The 17,924-nt window shown below is 35.3% G+C and overlaps 1 protein-coding gene across 1 annotated transcript in view; it reads left to right on the top strand.

The window, feature by feature from the left end:
- The window catches only part of Tmem131 (Transmembrane protein 131), an 82,130-nt gene that overhangs the window by 47,351 nt on the left and 16,855 nt on the right, over positions 1 to 17,924 (top strand). The window contains exons 10-12 of the mRNA XM_089644474.1: positions 3,873 to 3,993; positions 4,078 to 4,248; positions 17,321 to 17,530. Coding sequence (XP_089500600.1) covers positions 3,873 to 3,993; positions 4,078 to 4,248; positions 17,321 to 17,530 — 502 coding nt within the window. The remainder of the gene's footprint in view (positions 1 to 3,872; positions 3,994 to 4,077; positions 4,249 to 17,320; positions 17,531 to 17,924) is intronic.

The following is a 17,924-nucleotide window of genomic DNA, read 5'->3' as shown; positions in this document are numbered from 1 at the left end:
AGGAGTAAATTCGTATTAATACCAATTATTTCTTTATTTTCGCGGCCGATTACCGTAGCGGTCGGCCCTTTAAATTCAGATATTCGCAATAAATTCGTAAAAATGCTATATATTTACGCGTAAATGAAAATTTCGTGGCCGAGTTTCGTCACGGCCGACCCTTTAAATTCAGATATTTGGTGTTAATTGGTAAAACTACGACATATATCCGTGTAAAACGTATTTTCTCGGCCCTTCAAACTCGGAATAATATTCGAAATGAATTTGAAATATACGACATTGCAGTGTAAATCGATTGAGATTTACAAAATAATAATACTAACTGGACGATAAATAACCGCGTAAAAATACATTTTTCGGCGTTTTACCGCCACGGCTAACTTTTAGATTCAGATTTACGAAATATTATGATTTATTTTCGCAAAAATTGAATTTTTTCGAATTATACGAACAAATTTTCGTGCGCAGACAAGAATAAATTTCGAATTACGAATTAACGAATTTCGAATTAAAAAACCATTTTGTATGAAAAAAATTTTGGGCGGAAATTTTTTTGGCGAAAATTTCTAATTACGCGTTTTTTTTAGAATTATCGGGGTTCGAATTAACGGGGTTCTACTGTATTCACTTCAACTAAATTAAGCTTATTTTTAGACAATGTGGACTGTTTATTCGTCGTGATTTGTTTTTGGGGTATTATGCTGTATACATTTCATACAGTTGTGGATGTGTAGATGGATATAGATGTGTGGCAGGGCAGACACATCTGTCCTGATGATGGACACTGCAATGCTGTCCGAAACGTTGGCTAAAGAAGGAGGTAGCACAACACGGCATAATACCCCAAAAACAAATCACTATAATACTTTTGGCCATGAAAATCTCAAATCATACCTGTTTGTTCATCGGCCATCTTTATTTTCTTCTTTTACATTAACCACTCAGAACATTAGAACGTCAAAAGACGTAAATATGATAATAGCGGTCAAGACATTAGAACGTCTTTTCACGTAAACGCGCAAGATTTTACAAAAATCGATTTATTTCCATCACTAGTATACGGATTGCCATGATTTAAAAAACAGAGTATAGATAATGAATAACGCTACGCGTCTGTATTCAACAATATCTATGGAACGTAGAAGTGCATTATCTAAGCCGATTGAATCTGTCATCTTGTTCGTTCATAATTTATTGCGTTTCTAAATAATTTATTAAAAATATTTTAGTTTGGACAGTTAATATTTTGAGGTGACTAATAGTTTTTAATTATATTTCTTCAATATATAAAGTGTTATTTCTTTGATACTCAGAAAAAAGTACATTTTTCACGGCTTTGAAATAATGGTAAGCGATTTTTACATATTTTTGACGTTTTCATAAAATGTATATTTAGAAACGCAAATATTTACGTATAACAACACAATGCGATAGTGGATTTAATAATCTTTCCAAAACATTTTTTAGAATGAGGCTACGTTTCCCAAAACGTGAGTTATGATGCTTTTAGCAAAACTCGTAAATAACACAAAAATTATCACGTTTTGACAGTTCTCAAAGGAACACATAGTATATAAATGTCTTTGTTTGAGAGGTTAACTCTAAAAAATTCATGGGGCCTATGTCATCTTTAGGGATGTTATGTGGAAGTTCTGCAGTCATAATCGGGAAATATAACAAGTTATCAACATTATTGATCAAATTTTTTTCGATGTGTATGGCACAATCAAGTGAAATTGATTTTCTTTCATCTTATTGTATTATAATATTTCCATGACCGAGACCGTAGACCGCATTTTATATAGACCTCATTTTATGTAGACCGCCTTTTATCTGGTGGGTCCGTTGAAGGATATGTTATGCATTTGACATACATAGAATACATGCGCAAGTCACATGCATCGTAGATGTTGTTCTGATGTTTCATTTGATATTGATTATTGTTCACTGAGAAAATAAGTAAAAATGCTACCGGCACTGTTCTATACTCTTTAAACTGCCTTGAAGTATATATCTTTGACAGTGTGATAGATTGCCTTTGAATTCAATACGATCCATAGAAAACAATTATTTTTTCTCCACTGTACATTTTTTATTTAATTTTTTTTTCATCTCATATTAAAGTGTAATAAATGAAATGAAAATATTGATAATGGATAAAAATTAAATGTTATAATTAAGGTAAATGTATGTTGATTCTTAAGTCAAAACAATATTGTTGTTTTAAACCCACAAGTAAGCAAGCGTATATTTGGCCATGGGGGAAACATGGAGTCCAGGCCACAAATGGACATTATCTGCCCTTGTGATTTGTTGATTGTCATTGTGAATGCCAAACGAATCTGAAATTTAATTCGTTTGAATAGGATTGTAGTCTCCGACGTTATCATTGGGAAACGTTGCAACAGAACGATTTCTCCCGTAAACTTTCTGTTCAAAATGTTTGCTTCAATAACATTTCCGGTGATCCGTTTGATGATCAAACGTGTGCATTTGCTTAATCTGGGTGTGTTTAAATTACGAAGCAGAATTATCGGCAAACCAATCTTCAATCGAAGATTGTGTGGACAGTTTGATAATTTACTGCTTCTCTTTCATAAACGACAGTGTCGATTGATTTGAAAGACATCAGTTCGCCTGTATGTTTCTGAAAGTTTATTTCGTCAACATCAATATTTTTCGCTGCCATAATAGCATGTTCACTGAGCCAATTATTTAGTATAGCTGGGAAGACACTTTCAATTAATTCATGTTTTGAATTAACAAGTTTGTCTGGCAATTTGATGCATTGTGTGTTTGGATGCAGTTCTATTTTACTGCTGCCCATATCCAGCAATTGTTCAGAAAATATTTGTGCTGACGGATCATTTTGCAATTGCACTCGCATGTTGATGGCCATCTCATCGGCATAAGTAGACCGTGGAATGTCTGGCAATATCTGTCAGAAATCAACGGATAGTAATAGGAGACCACCACCGAGAAGTTCTATGCAATGCTTCGAGTGAATGTTTATGAGCCCATAGTACATTCATCCCAGATAATGATCAAACTCCTTTGTAACACTGCAGCCATTCTGCTTTTTTTTAATGCTACACATTGCGTTCGGTTTGTTATTAATATCCAATGGCAGCTTGAGTGCTGAATGTGCAAACGTTTAAATCATCACTGAAAATGAAACAATGTGGTTTTTTCTCTATATGCATAATATAGATGACAATAGATTTGTTCACACCGCCATCTATTGAAAGCTTACACTCTTAAAAATGAATTGCGACCCTTTTTTCCCATAAAAAAATCCTTATAATCGCATTAAAAATATTGAGGGGGGGGATTACATTTTTGGTTGTACATATTTATTTTTTGAAGAGATATATGAAGAAAATTTTTTTTCGACAAGAGTTTAAAAAAAATAATTTTTAAATTTTTTTTAGACCACCTATCGGGTCCAAAACCATCTTATCTTTTAAGTTGGAACCAATTTTGAAGTTCAAGTGTGCAAAATTTCATCAAGCTATAATAAAAAATTTAAATGTTCATAATCAAACCTTCGAAAGTTCTTCACCAATATTTTTGACATAACTTTGCATTCAAATACGCATTTTTTTTTATATACCTAGGTCACCTGTGACAGGTAAAAACCGAACCATCTGTTAGATGTAAAAGCAACACGCGCTATTGTTTCTCTATCTGCACAGACAGACTGAGCCACAGCAACGCGTGGCGGGGTACAGGGCTTGGAATAAAACTGTAGATTTGTATAAAAATTAAATCCACACCGCCCGCCTGATGTCCGCCCACCCGCACAGACAATCCTTTGTATAAATAAATTATACTTGTTTAATAAGTTTAAAATGTATATATTTTTATTTTAGGTACCTAACCTGTGAGGGGGGCCTTACTGCAGTCAGAAATGTGATGGTAAAAAATGAATACAAAGTACCTGTGTTCCTAACCGATATTGTTATTGGGGAGGGTATCGACAAATATTTTGAGGTTTGGAAACTTTTTATATTACACATTAGTTTTGTCTTGAATTACTTTATCTTTTTAAAAATAATAATTATTTCTGTCTTCCAGATTAAAGATTTCTGGGCGCAAAACTTAAACCCTGACGAGTCAACGGAAGTGTTCAAGATAAGACTGAAGAGTTGGACGGAATCCTTGAAGTTTGAGTCGAGGATTACCCTCAACACCAACATCTCCACACTGGAGATACCGGTGTTTATCTATAACGGGAAACTGGACATTGTAAGTCATTGTTGTTGAATACAACCCGTTCGGATTATGGTCCGTCAAGAAAACTTAGGAAAAAATGGAGGACGCCGTGATAGTTTAAAAATTTTTTTTAACCACTCAATACATTAGAACGTCAAAAGACGTAAATATTATAATAGCGGTCAAGACATTAGAACGTCTTTTCACGTAAATGCGCGAGATTTTACAAAAATCGATTTATTTCCATCACTAGTATACGGATTGTCATGATTTAAAAAACAGAGTATCGATAATGAATAACGCTACGCGTCTGTATTCAAGAATATCTATGGAACGTAGAGGTGCATTATCTAAGCCGATTGAATCTGTCATCTTGTTCGTTCATAATTTATTGAGTTTCTAAATAATTTATTAAAAATATTTTAGTTTGGACGGTTAATATTTTGAGGTGACTAATAGTTTTTAATTATATTTCTTCAATATATAAAGTGTTATTTCTTTATGATACTCAGAAAAAAGTACATTTTTCACGGCTTTGAAATAATGGTAAGCGATTCTTACATATTTTTGACGTTTTCATAAAATGTATATTTAGAAATGCAAATATTTACGTATAACAACACAATGCGATAGTGGATTTCATAATCTTTCCAAAACATTTTTTTAGAATGAGGCTACGTTTCCCAAAACGTGAGTTATGAAGCTTTTAGCAAAACTCGTAAATAACACAAAAATTATCACGTTTCGACAGTTCTCAAAGGAACACATAGTAAATAAAAGTCTTTGTCTGAGAGTTTAATGTCAACACCAAGATCAATGGGAAAAAAATGTAATTTTAAAAAATCACAAGCGTCTCGTCACTTCAATATTATTCAGAAATTAGTGTTATTACAAGATATAAATGTTAAATATATATATATATTGTTATTTTTTCTGTTTAATATCTTGTTGTGTGTGGAAGATCAGGTAGTTTTCAATAAGTACTCGGAGATAGAGATTATTACATTTATTAGACCGAGTACAGGATTGCGCAAACAAAACAGCGGTATATAGTTGCCTCCCGATTCGATCCGGAAACAACTACCGATGAAATAATGGGTTATTGATATCCCACAAAATACACTGTAAAATAGATAAATTTCTGGCAAAATCAGGCGAGTTTGCCACTTTTAAAATTGGAATAAACAGCGTGAATTTCTCAGAAATTATCAAGGACGAAATTTGGCCACCAGGTATTACAGTCCGAAACTTTATTTAAAAAAAACGATCTCCACGCTGAACAGAGAACATATCACTTCTAAAAAAGGATCCACATGAAAATAAAAAATTTCTACGATTTGTATCTCAGAACTGTATGTCTATTCGGCGGACAAAGCATTTTATATAAGATTTATGCGAAACTAATGACATAATACTGCTACAGGAAACATGTGGGTTCTACCAACAGAAATAAACATATTTTCAAAAATTCATCCTCAATTTTCAGGATATAGAACTTCAGCCGTAAATCTAGCTGATAGCCCTCTAATTGGACGACCTTATGGTCGCAATCCTGTGGCGAGATACTATTTCTGTCGACATGCTCTGAGCTAAGACTGGCGGCAATACAAGTAAACTGTAAACAGTGGCAAAATATTAAGTTTTTTAATTTATGTGCCGACAAATAAACCCGAAAATCTTGAGGAATTTGCAAACTGCATGAACAAAGTAAACGCAACAATCAGTGAAAGGAATTCGTCGAGTGCAATTATTTTAGGCGATTTCAATGCAGATACCAAAAGTCTGTGTGGCCGAGAACTAGAAAATTTTTGCAAAGAGTTTTGCTACATTTGTGCCAATATCAAGTTGATGAACTGTGATACTTTTACATATGTGAGTGATGCGAATAGTACCACAAGCCGGCTGTGATCTAGCTATAGCTAGCGTAGATGTCCAATATGATGCAGTGTGGTCTGAACACTTGCCAGTGATAATAAATCTCAACCTTCAATTTCCACCAGCCTTTGTGGAATCGTGTATTAATAATATGATTGATCCTTCTAGATGGAATCCAAAATCTAATGTTGTAATAGTAAAATATACTGACTAGATGGACAAAATCTAATGTTGTAATAATAAAATATACTGAAACTATTAACAGCAAACTTCTAAACATAATTCAATATTTCGACCGATCAGAACTTGATATAAAATCAGCGGCAAAATCACATGAAAATCATACATATACCCTGTATAAAAATGTTTTAGTCGCAATGCGAAGTGCTGCCTCTACCAAATTTATTAACACAAAATGAAAAAATAGAAACATTCCAGGATAGATTCAGCTGGTTGCAGCCAAATATGCAGAATGGAGACGCGCCTTTCTTTCATGGCTCGAGGCCGGAAAACCACTCTAAAGGCCGGCTGCCGAAGACAGGAAGAAGTACCAAACGGTTTTCAAAGTAACAGATGCCAACAAAGAGAAATTCAACAGCAAATGGACGGTATTGCCACCTCACTAATAAATGAAGATTTCTATAAATTTTGGCAAAAACCCTCTCCAGAATTGAAAACTAGTATTAAAACTCCTTTCTGTGTGATTGGAGTAAGAGGAAGAGAAAGTATCGCCAATGAATTTCATAACTTCCTTTCCATGGCGGGCGAAAAAGTAGCAGAAAAATCTCTGAATGTAAATTTTAGTTTCAAAACCGAAGGTAATATTACCACTAACAGCATTACTCCACATATGGTAGAAAGAGTTGTAAGAGAAATGGCAACAGGAAAAGCCACTGGACATGACTCAATAGCTCTTGAGCACATCAAGTATGCTGGGCCAGCGATTCATATTATCCTAGCAAAACTATTTTCAAATATTATGCGCTTTAGGTACATCCCGAATGAAATGACGAAGACGGTAATTATTCCCATAATTAAACCAACAAAGCTTGATCTATCTGCGATCAATAACTACCGACCAATTTCACTCTAGACCGCCCTGGCAAGATTATTTTTAAAAAAAATTGTCGACGGTCGTAATAGACCATCTAAAGACAGAGGATAAACAGTTCGGATTTAAATCTGTACTGTCAACATCCATGGCAATATATATATACAGTGAAACTCTCTTAAGAAGTTTTCCAAGGGACCGGGGAAAAAAAACTTCTTAAGTGGGAAAACTTCTTAAGAGTGGGTTATAGGGCAGAATGGTGATTTGCTGGAAAACGGCTCTCTAAAACGGCTTAATACTACCTTTCGTATGTCATTCTCAGACTTCATATTCTTTGTTACCAATTAATGGACTATTATTTTTCAGTCTGCCTATTTTTTTTTGTAGTTGTTGTAGGCATTCGACCATAAAAAATAAAAACATTGATACACCATACAACCCACTTTTAAAACTTGGATGTATGATTATCGCGTTAATAACGGCTTTACACTATATTTTTAATTTAAAATATGTATATAATACACACATCTGTAGAAGTACGGCCTCTAATTATCGTTATGCTATCTGTGGATATTAACAATTAAATAAATACTTCATCTTGCACCAAATTTTCAACGCATTTCACAGTTTTTTACTTATTCCGGGATGGAAGCCCCCGGTGATGGCGGTGAAGCTATAGGCTCCCTGTTTTACGGCGTATATATTTCGAAAATGCCATCAAGATGTTTCATTAATGGGTCTAAAAGTAGAATACCGACTCACTTAAAGAATTGCAATAATCTTATGAAGCTACAAAAACAGTAAATACTCACAAATTCTCTTTTTTCATGTAAATTTGACGTATTGTATTTTTTCAAGTGTCATATTTTTTAAAAGTTGTAAAATTCAACATTTAACATGCGTTCCTTTTCCTAACGGTTAGCACTAACGTCATGTTGTTTACTGGCGGCATCTTTATGCAAGTGTGTGTGAGAGAATTCATTGTCTTTACGCGCTCTGACTAAGTGGGAGAGTGATCGTTTTTTCATAGGGCACGTTTGGTAATTGAACCAAAAATTACCAATATTATTTTTCTCTTTGTAGATCAATATTATGATTTATCCATGGCAGCCGGAAAAAATACTCCAAACAAGGTATGCTTCAAGTAACGAATAAATGAAAAAAGATTATTGTTTAGTTGTACTAAATGACACAGAATAATTTAACAAATATATAAATAAAAAAATAAAATTTCTTTAATTTCTCGAGGTCAATTTATTAATGATGTTATTAATATGTATAGATATTCTATCAAATATAAAATTAAGAAATTTACCAAATAAATCCACCTTCGATTTTCTCGAAAACGAAAGCTCAAATAAAAAAGTCATAACCCAAAATTGACAATAAATGAATAACTGCTTTGATAATTTTATAGAGAAACTGACCAGGACGCGATTTTCGTAAATTTACTCAACATGTGAGAACTTTGGGCGGTTGGTTCGATTCAAGACCTCTGTGCGTTACCTCAGAATGATTACAACCCAAGGGCTTATAACTTGTAAACATAAAGAAATATAAACCATAATGTTGCAGGTTTCAAAACTATCCGTTTTTAGCTTATGACCTATAAAGGGTTTTACCGTTTATACCACGAGTTTCCGAACACCGTGTAAAACAAACTATATGTATCGGAAATGTTCCTCAACACTAATGACAACAGCAAGTGAATGATGAAACATTTATAAAAAATGTCAAATTAAATGCTTTACCAAAATAGTAGGTTCTGCAAATAAGTCATACTTTTTTACTAAGTTGTTTGTTTTACTTAATATTTCACATTCATATTATACGTTCATTGCTTTGCGACAAACGCACATGTGATGTTATATTTTAACAAGTTCATTAATGTACAACTACCGCCCTCTAGTGACATAAAAATGAAGACATTTTGACAGTTTGCGAAATTTCGCTATCATATAACAAGCGCTTAAGTGGGATTCAATTTTAGCCATTTAATAACTCGAGTCCGGGGCATACGTCATTCCTATGTCTACCTACGTTAAATTGTCGTGAAAACAAGCTCATATGATCCAAGCGGTCAAACAAAAAAAAAAATATATATATACAGTCAAACTTGGTTATAACGAGCACGAGGGGACCGACTAAATTTGCTCCTTATAGCCATTACTCGTTATATCCAAAATAGGTTTATAAGAATTTATATACATAAACCTACATAGTATAAAGCTCTCACAAAACATACACATGCATTATAAATCAAACGCGTTAATTTTTTTTAAATATATGTAATATAGGTACTTACCCTAATATACAACGATTAAACTTACAACTACACTAATTATTATATGTAATAAATTGTACAAACACTTAACATTAAACAAAAGTTTTTATTTTACTCTAAATCGTATTAAAAAAATTCACTATCGAGGATTGTTTTAATGTTTTCACTTTAATGTTTCTTATTTTCCCCCTCAAAACACTTAACGCATTAAAAGTTTCATCATCTGGTTCACTGCTACCGAAAAAACTCACTAATTTATCCATCATATCACTAGCTTCCCCTATTGTAATTTGTTCCGGTTCTGTACTCATATTATCATCGTCGCTGCTTTCATCACCTTCATTGTCTTTATGCAACACAGACTCTACGATATCACTATCCGTTGGAAGTCCACATGTCGATAAACCCTCATCAACACGCACAAAGTCTGCGATATTGTCATTATTAAAATCATTAATATTATTCGTTCTTAGCCACTCTGATAATGGCATGTTGTCTTCTTCGTCGTATTCTTCATGCACATCATCAATTCTAGTTTTCAATGAAGATTTTATAAAGCAATTGGCAACTGTACTCAGTGATACATTAGTCCACGCATCATTTAAAAGAATGATCGCATCCAATATTGTTAAATTCTCATTCAACTTTTTCTCCCTCTGGCCAATAAGATGAAGTACCGCAAACCTCTGATAAAATTTTTTCAGACTGTTTATTACACCCATGTCCATTGGCTGTAATATGGATGTTGTATTCGGCGGCAGAAAAACAAGTTTTATATTGGATAAATTTTCTATTTTTGGATGCGCAGGACAGTTATCCACTACAAGAAGAATGCTTCTCTTCTTCTTAAAAAGCTCCCTGTTCCAGTCGGAAATATATTTGCGGAAAATCTCAGAAGTCATCCATGCTTTGTTATTAGCTGTGTACTCAACAGGCAATTTTTTGTTCTTAAAACATCGCGGTTTTAGTGATTTCCCAATAACAAACAGTTTTCGTTTATCCGTTCCGGTCATATTGGCGCACACAAGCACTGTCAAACGAACTTTTGACTTTTTCCCGCCAATGCATTTATCACCTTTAAATTTAAAGGTGTTAGTGGGTGTTAAGTTATAAAAAAATCCTGTCTCATCCGCATTATAAATGTCCTGGTCACGGAAATCCTTTCTCAACTCTGGCCAAACACTCTGAACCCACGCACTTGATATTACAGGATCCACAGATGCAGCTTCACCGTTAATTTTTGAATAAACAATGTTATGCCGATTTTTAAAACGATCAAGCCAACCGTTATTACATTTAAAATTGTCATTTCCGAATTGGTTCGCGAATTTTTCCGCTTGCGCCTTCAAAATCGGCCCATCAATAGCAAATCCAGCACTTCTTTGCACACTAAACCACTTTAGTAACGCTTCGTCAACGTCAGGAACCACGCACTTTCTAAATTTTTTAGTTTCTGTGATGTTATTCTCCAACGCAGATAAATAAACATCCTTATTTTTCCACAATGTTGAAACCGTTGAAGATGACAAAGAAAATTTTTTACACACTTCGACATTTTTTGCGCCGCGTTCCAATTCCCGAATAATATGGACTTTATCGCGAATTGAGAGACATTTCCTCTTGTTAGACATGGTTGTAATCGAAGGGTTTACTTCTGACTGACTAATCACTAAAGATATGATTTTAATAAACTGTGTACGTAGGTACCTACTCATCCTACATAACATTAAATTTATTGATTTTCGAACGAAATTGGGAAAACCGGACACAAATTTAAAATGAGTAGCAAAACGAAAGAAGTTGTAAAAAGGGAACCAAATTGGAAGCCCCAATATTCGTATGACTTAGGTTTTATATGACCCTTTTTACATAGTTGGCGATAGTACCTACCGAATAGAAATGTTTCGTAGAGCGGCAACTCAGGCTAAATGTCATAAAAGCTTGGGATAATCCGTCCCTAATGGTATTTTAAGGGAAGTCCGAGATCATCCTTTTGTCTTGTTTATGACTGGTTTCGAGAATCGGGTTTTTTTTTCAAACTCAATTATGTATTTACCTATTTAGAAATCGTGTTGACAAAAATATTTGGACGTTACATCAATTATGAAACCTCGTTATAACAGCATACGATTGTATGAAAACAAGCACGAATTAAAATATCATTTTATAATTGCTCATTATAACCATGACCTCGCTATTTCCGTGATCGTTATAACCAAGTTTGACTGTATATGTATATACATCTTCTAGTTATCATGCGTTTCAATCTACATTTTAAATTTATGCATATGTATTTCCTAACCTTCAAACTTAATTTACGACAAATGTCAGATGAAACATGATGCACGGCAATTTTTGATGTTTGAATGAAAAAAACGTAATTATAATGCATATTTTACCATCTCCCCCGCCATATAATCATGTTGTTATGTATTTAAAGGTGAAATATTCCGTATTAACCGTGATCCGATAGATTATCAAAAGTTTTTCGTGTTTTACAAATTCGATGGAATAAAAATTTTATACAATAATATTACGAAACTATGTTCATTATCAAAGGGAAGATTATTGAAGGAGGCGTCAAATGTATGCAAATGTAGATCTAGCCCACGTTGTCATTAAGGTTGAGTTTAATATAATCTTTCATGTTATTTCGGCCTTAAAGACGCTTGCATATTTGTTACATAATTCCGCATTGTTTATTCGTTCCATTGCTATTTTACCTAGTTAGGGGATTAGGAGACGGGGTATTTGGTTTATTTATTGGTTACGACAGGTTACGGCTTACGGCCCGGCGGCCGACAAAGGGTTTTATGGTCTCAGGTACTAGGTGTGGGTTTCAGTCAACGTCTTTCAATTTATGACTTGGAAAAAGGTTCATTTTAGATATTTTGCGACACAATATTTCGTTTGTGTTGATTTTACCGCCGGATTTCTAAAACCTCTTAAGCGGGAAGCAGTCTTAGCTCTAAAACTTCTTATGTGGGAAAAAATCGTGTTTTTTGTATGGAATTTTCAAGGGACCAAAAATCAAAACTTCTTAAGCGTGAAAACTTCTTAAGTGGGAACTTCTTAAGCGAGTTTTACTGTATATATATATATATATATTTTTTTTTTAAATTATTTTAATATACATCATATGGGTTACATTAATACATACATATTTTGCAAAATATAATATTAAGGTTCATAATTGGTCATGTATACCTTATCAGAAAAGAGGAGCTCTTGTGCCTGATAAGGGAGCCACGATTCTTACTATTCTATATTCCTTAAAAGAAACCATCAGCTATTATAAACTAAGGAAAACGCCAATCTATACCTGCTTTCTAAATCTTAGCCAAGGGTGGCCCGCGCATATGCACACATTTTTTTCTTTTAGTATAAATAAAACCACCAAAAAAACTATCAGTATTGCGCGTCTTGCGAGTATTCCGCGTTTTGCGAGTATTGCAAGTCTTGGACGCTGAGATGAGCGTTCCTCTAACCGAAATACGAATTATCCGCAAAGCAAATGCACCAGAGAACATAAAAAAATGTGGGGAATTTTTCGACAGGGAACTCTCTAGCTACCCCCCATGGATTTTTCAAAAATCATTGGGGGGAATCATACATCGGAAATGCATTCAGAAATTTTTGTGGGGAATTACATTTATTAGAAATTCTCTTGTATTGGAAAAATTATTGTGGGGAATCCAGCACCGAGTGAGCAATACCCATACTATTATTTGTAAAAGTGCGAAATACTAGGGAACGGGTATTTATTCATATTTGTACCAGTTGTTCCAAGTATCAAGACGAGCTAGTACGACTCGCCTCTAGTACGGCCCGGTAGGAAATCTCATTTCTAAAATATGGCCCGGCTGCTGAAAAGATTGGCACCCATGATCCAAGCAAAGCGTTTGATCGTGTTTTTCACAATAAACTGTCGGAAAAACTTAATAAAAGAGCAGTTTCGGAAGATATAATAGCGATTCTTTCAATTTGGCACACGCAGCTAGAAAATGTGGTGAAATGGTCTGGCGAGTTTTCCCACCCATTTTATTTGAAAAGTGGCGTAAGGCAAGGAGGAAGCTCGCCTCCAGCACTCTTCAATATATACACTGATGAACTAATTCAAAAACTTAACACAAAAGTAGGTTGCCATGTTCAAGGAGTATGTGTAAATAATATTAATTACGCAGATGATATGGTTCATCTAGCATCGTCGCTTAGCGCACTAATGAAATTACTCAATATATGTGAAGATTTTGCCAAAAATCATAACCTTGTATATAATACGTCCAAATCAATTGTTATGATTTTCAAATGTAAAACCTTCAGTATGGCTAGACTGAAGGAAAATGGATGTTAGTCGTAGCCTCAAATACCTGACCTGAAAGACATCGAGGATATGGAAAGACAAAGAAAAGCGATATCCTTTAGAGGAGGTATGCTGTCTATTTGTATGCAGTATATTTACTTTGGCAGTACAAATGTCATATGGATACTATTCAACGCATTCTGAACTTCACTGTACACGTCAGAACTGTGGGTAGATAGCACTGCATCCCAATGGCATAAGCTAAAAGTCCCTTAAAGTAATGCTTATCGCCAACTATTCTGCCTACCGAGATACTGCAGCGCTACGGAAATGTTCCTTGAGGGACGAGTGCATTCTTTCAGAGGACTTTATTGAAATGTCAATATTATCAAAGAAGGCATTGAAGGAAAAAACGGACACTTTTAGTATTAAAAAAAACTATCATCGGAAATTGAGTTAAATATCGTACTGTAAACCTCACATTTGAATTTACTGCAATTTGTTCTAGAAGCGATGTTTCTAGGTGTTGCCATAGTAATTTTTTTTTTTTTTTTTTTTTTTTTTTTAATTGTACAACAGAACATTCGTTCCAGTTACAGTACAATTTTACAAACAGTATAATTTTACATCATATCAGCATTTGGGTAAGTGACTCTTCAATAATTGTTTTAGGTCGTTTAAAGAACAGTCATTTACATCCAAATTCTTTGCTAGTTCGTTCAACAGCACCACTCCCCTCGTCATGCTATGCTTTGCCAGGACGTCGGTTTTGCCTTTTGGTACTCTAAATAAGTCATGGTATCGACTTCGGCTGTAGTGGTCTGGTACATATAAATCATAGCATCCCAAGAGGAATGGGCTATCAATAAAATTGTTCCAAATTTTGAAAGATATAGTGGCTAGGCTTGCTTTCCGCCTAGTTTCCAGACTCACAGAATTGGTTTCCTCAAGTAAGTCGATATGGTGCATGAATCTGGGATAGGTTCCATGCGTCCGCATATAGACATACCTGAGGAATTTCTTCTGGATTTGCTCTATCATTTCAATGTACTTCTGGTGATACGGTGCCCAAACATCGCTCGCATACTCCAGCTTGCTTCTCAGTATGCCATCGAACAATGCTAACATAGCATCTTGGTTATTGAACTGCTTGCATGTCCTAATGACGAACCCAAGAAGTTTGTAGCAAGACTGAGTGAGCTGCGATATATGGCCAGAGAATTTCAGTTCGGGATCAAAGACGACACCGAGATCCTTTACGGAATTTACACGTGATAGTGTTTCGCCCTTTATCTTATAATCGTAAAGTATAGTGTTCAAAGAGCGAGTGTAAGACATAGTGACACATTTTTTTGTATTGAAATCTAATTTGTTTATCAACGACCATTCAGATAGTGCATCCAGATCAGCTTGCATTTTAAGACAGTCTTGTTGGGAGCTTATTTCCATTAGAATTTTAAGGTCATCTGCAAACAGTAGACATTTACTATTCTTAACATAGTTTTGGATGTCATTTATTAGTATTAGAAACAACAGCGGTCCGAGGTTAGACCCTTGAGGAATTCCAGATTTCGCTGAGAATTTTTTTGAATTATGTCCATTTACCGAAACAAATTGTTTTCTGGATTTTAAATATGATGAGAAAAAGTTTAGTGTTGGTAGGTCGAAGCCTAGTTTAAACATTTTCCTCAGTAAGATATCATGGTTAACACGGTCAAATGCTTTGGCAAAGTCGGTGTAAACTACATCTGTTTGGTGCCTTGAGTCTAAACCGGTGGCTACCAATCTCGAGAAAGTAAGCAGATTTGTTGATTTCTTTGGAAGGAAACCGTGTTGATTTTCTCCAATGAATGGCATAATCTGGAGACTTAATTTGTCACAAATCATTTTTTCAAATAGTTTTGGTAGCACTGATAATACGGCTACCGGTCTGTAGTTTTTGACGTCTGTCTTGTCACCAGCCTTGAAAATGGGACTGACTCGGGTCAGTTTCCATATCTGGGGGAAAGTAGAAGTCAAAATACTGGTATTAAATATATGACAAAGAGCTTCACTTATCATTGGCGCTATGCTAATGATAGTACTGGAAGGTATTCCATCCGGCCCTGTAGCCTTGTCAGTCTTCAGTTTACGGATATAAGCTTCTACCTCTGTCGGGCTCGTTAATCTTAGGGAAATGTTACCTACGTTCCATGGGACCTCTGTTCGCGTAAAATCTGTACTAAGATTAGGGGTTTCACTATCATACACAGATTGAAAGTAGTCTGCAAATTTCTGACAGATAAATTCTGAGTCCGTTATAAATTTGTCTCCACTATTCAGGCCGTTATGTGACCTGGAGTTAGCTTTCTGTGATTTTATAAAATCCCAGAAGCATTTGACATTGTCTTTAATCCCGTCCTGAATTCTGTTTAAATATTGTCGTTTAGTTATGACAATATCTTTTTTGAGCTCGGATCGCATCGCAGAAAACAATAAGTAGTCTGATTGCTTTTTGTGTACTCTATATTTTCTGCTATGCGCTTCCTTGATTTTTATTTTGTCAATAATTGATTTTGTGAACCATACCGGGTAGGTTGCACTCACATTTATTGACTTCTTAATTGGAACACATAAATCAAAAACACTTGTTAAAACATTATAAAAATACTCTACCGCAACATCAACAGAATGTATACTTTTAAGAAATTTCCAGTCAAAATGTGACAGAATGTTTTGACACAGTTCTATATTAGCACGTTTAAAGTTATATTGCGAGTAGCAGTTGATATTGTGTGTAGACGAGGCGGGGCGGGCGCGGGCGCGGTGATGTTTGTGGCCGTTGCTATGTGATGGTGCGGCTCGCGTTAGACGCGCCGCGACGGCCAGTGTTGGATGATGATGGTCTTCCTTGACTAGCGGCTCTTCGCTTCTAGTCACTTCACACAGGGACAAGTTACTTAGGACGAGGTCCAGGATATTGTCATAACGGTTTAATACTTCACTGTGCTGAGTTAATCCATTTGAACCACAAAAATATTTTAAGTCGTTTAACACGTCCTCAGGTTTATTATGTAGGTTAAAATCACCCAGTGTAATAATATTTTTATTCAATATTAAATTGGATTTAGTATCTAGATGCTCATAGAAGTTGCGTCTAATTTCAGTATCGTCTGAGCAATAAAAATACGTAACACATATGACTACGGTAAAGTTAGATTTAACTACCTTTACGCATAGATGCTCGCCGTCTGTTTCTAGTTCCTTTAAGCGCATCGATGCAAGTGGTTTGCGGACAGCAAGAAGTACCCCTCCCCCTCGCTGCCCGTCTCGATCCCGCCGATGTACTGTATACTGATCGGTAAACAGTTCCTTGTCAAAAACAGAGGTTTGCAACCATGTTTCTGTCAAAGCAATTACTTCTGAATTTTGTGAGATAACGTTTCTTGAAAATTCATCTATTTTCGTGTTTAGGCCACGAACATTTTGATATTTTATGTAATGAAAAATGTTAGTTCCATTTTATTCAATTTGTTGATGGACTGTAATCAATTGGTCCACCATATTTTATTTGTGTCATCCAATGTCTATTTATAACCATCTTTCTTTCCAGGAGCTCTCCATAAAACCCCACGCGACCAGCCCCACCACGCTCAATCTGGGTCTGGTGGGCGCGTCCAGCACCAGTGGCGCCACGGTGTCGCTGCGGAACCCCAATCCGGCAGCGGTGTGCTTGCGGCGGAGCGGCGTGGATATGGCGGGCGCTGTAGTGCGCCTGATGGGCTGCGAGCACCATCATGCAAACCAGAACCTGACTGCCTGCGTGAGTAGAATACTCGCGTCTGACAATGTGTTGGTGTTGCAAAAACACAGTTCGAATTCTTATTATTCTCTTCAATCGACTTATCATGAGCCCCGAACCTTGAAGCTTGATTTCTTAAACCACGATCCACGATACTTGATCCACAATAATTGATCCTTGATCCCTGACCCTTGATCCTTGATCCTTCATACTCGGTCCTTGATCCTTGATACTTGATGTTTGTTATTGAACCTTGGTCATTGATCCTTCATACTTGATCTTTGATTCTTAATTTTCTTGATCCACAATAGTTGATCCTTTTCCATGATCCTTGATCCCTGACCCTTGATCCTTCATACTCGGTCCTTGGTACTTGATGTTTGTTATTGATCCATGATCATTGATCCTTCATACT

Source organism: Hesperophylax consimilis, chromosome 21 (assembly GCF_061612785.1).
Source record: "Hesperophylax consimilis isolate HC1 chromosome 21, BYU_Hcon_1.0, whole genome shotgun sequence".
Classification (NCBI taxonomy): domain Eukaryota; kingdom Metazoa; phylum Arthropoda; class Insecta; order Trichoptera; family Limnephilidae; genus Hesperophylax; species Hesperophylax consimilis.
This window is presented reverse-complemented; position numbering and strand designations above follow the sequence as displayed.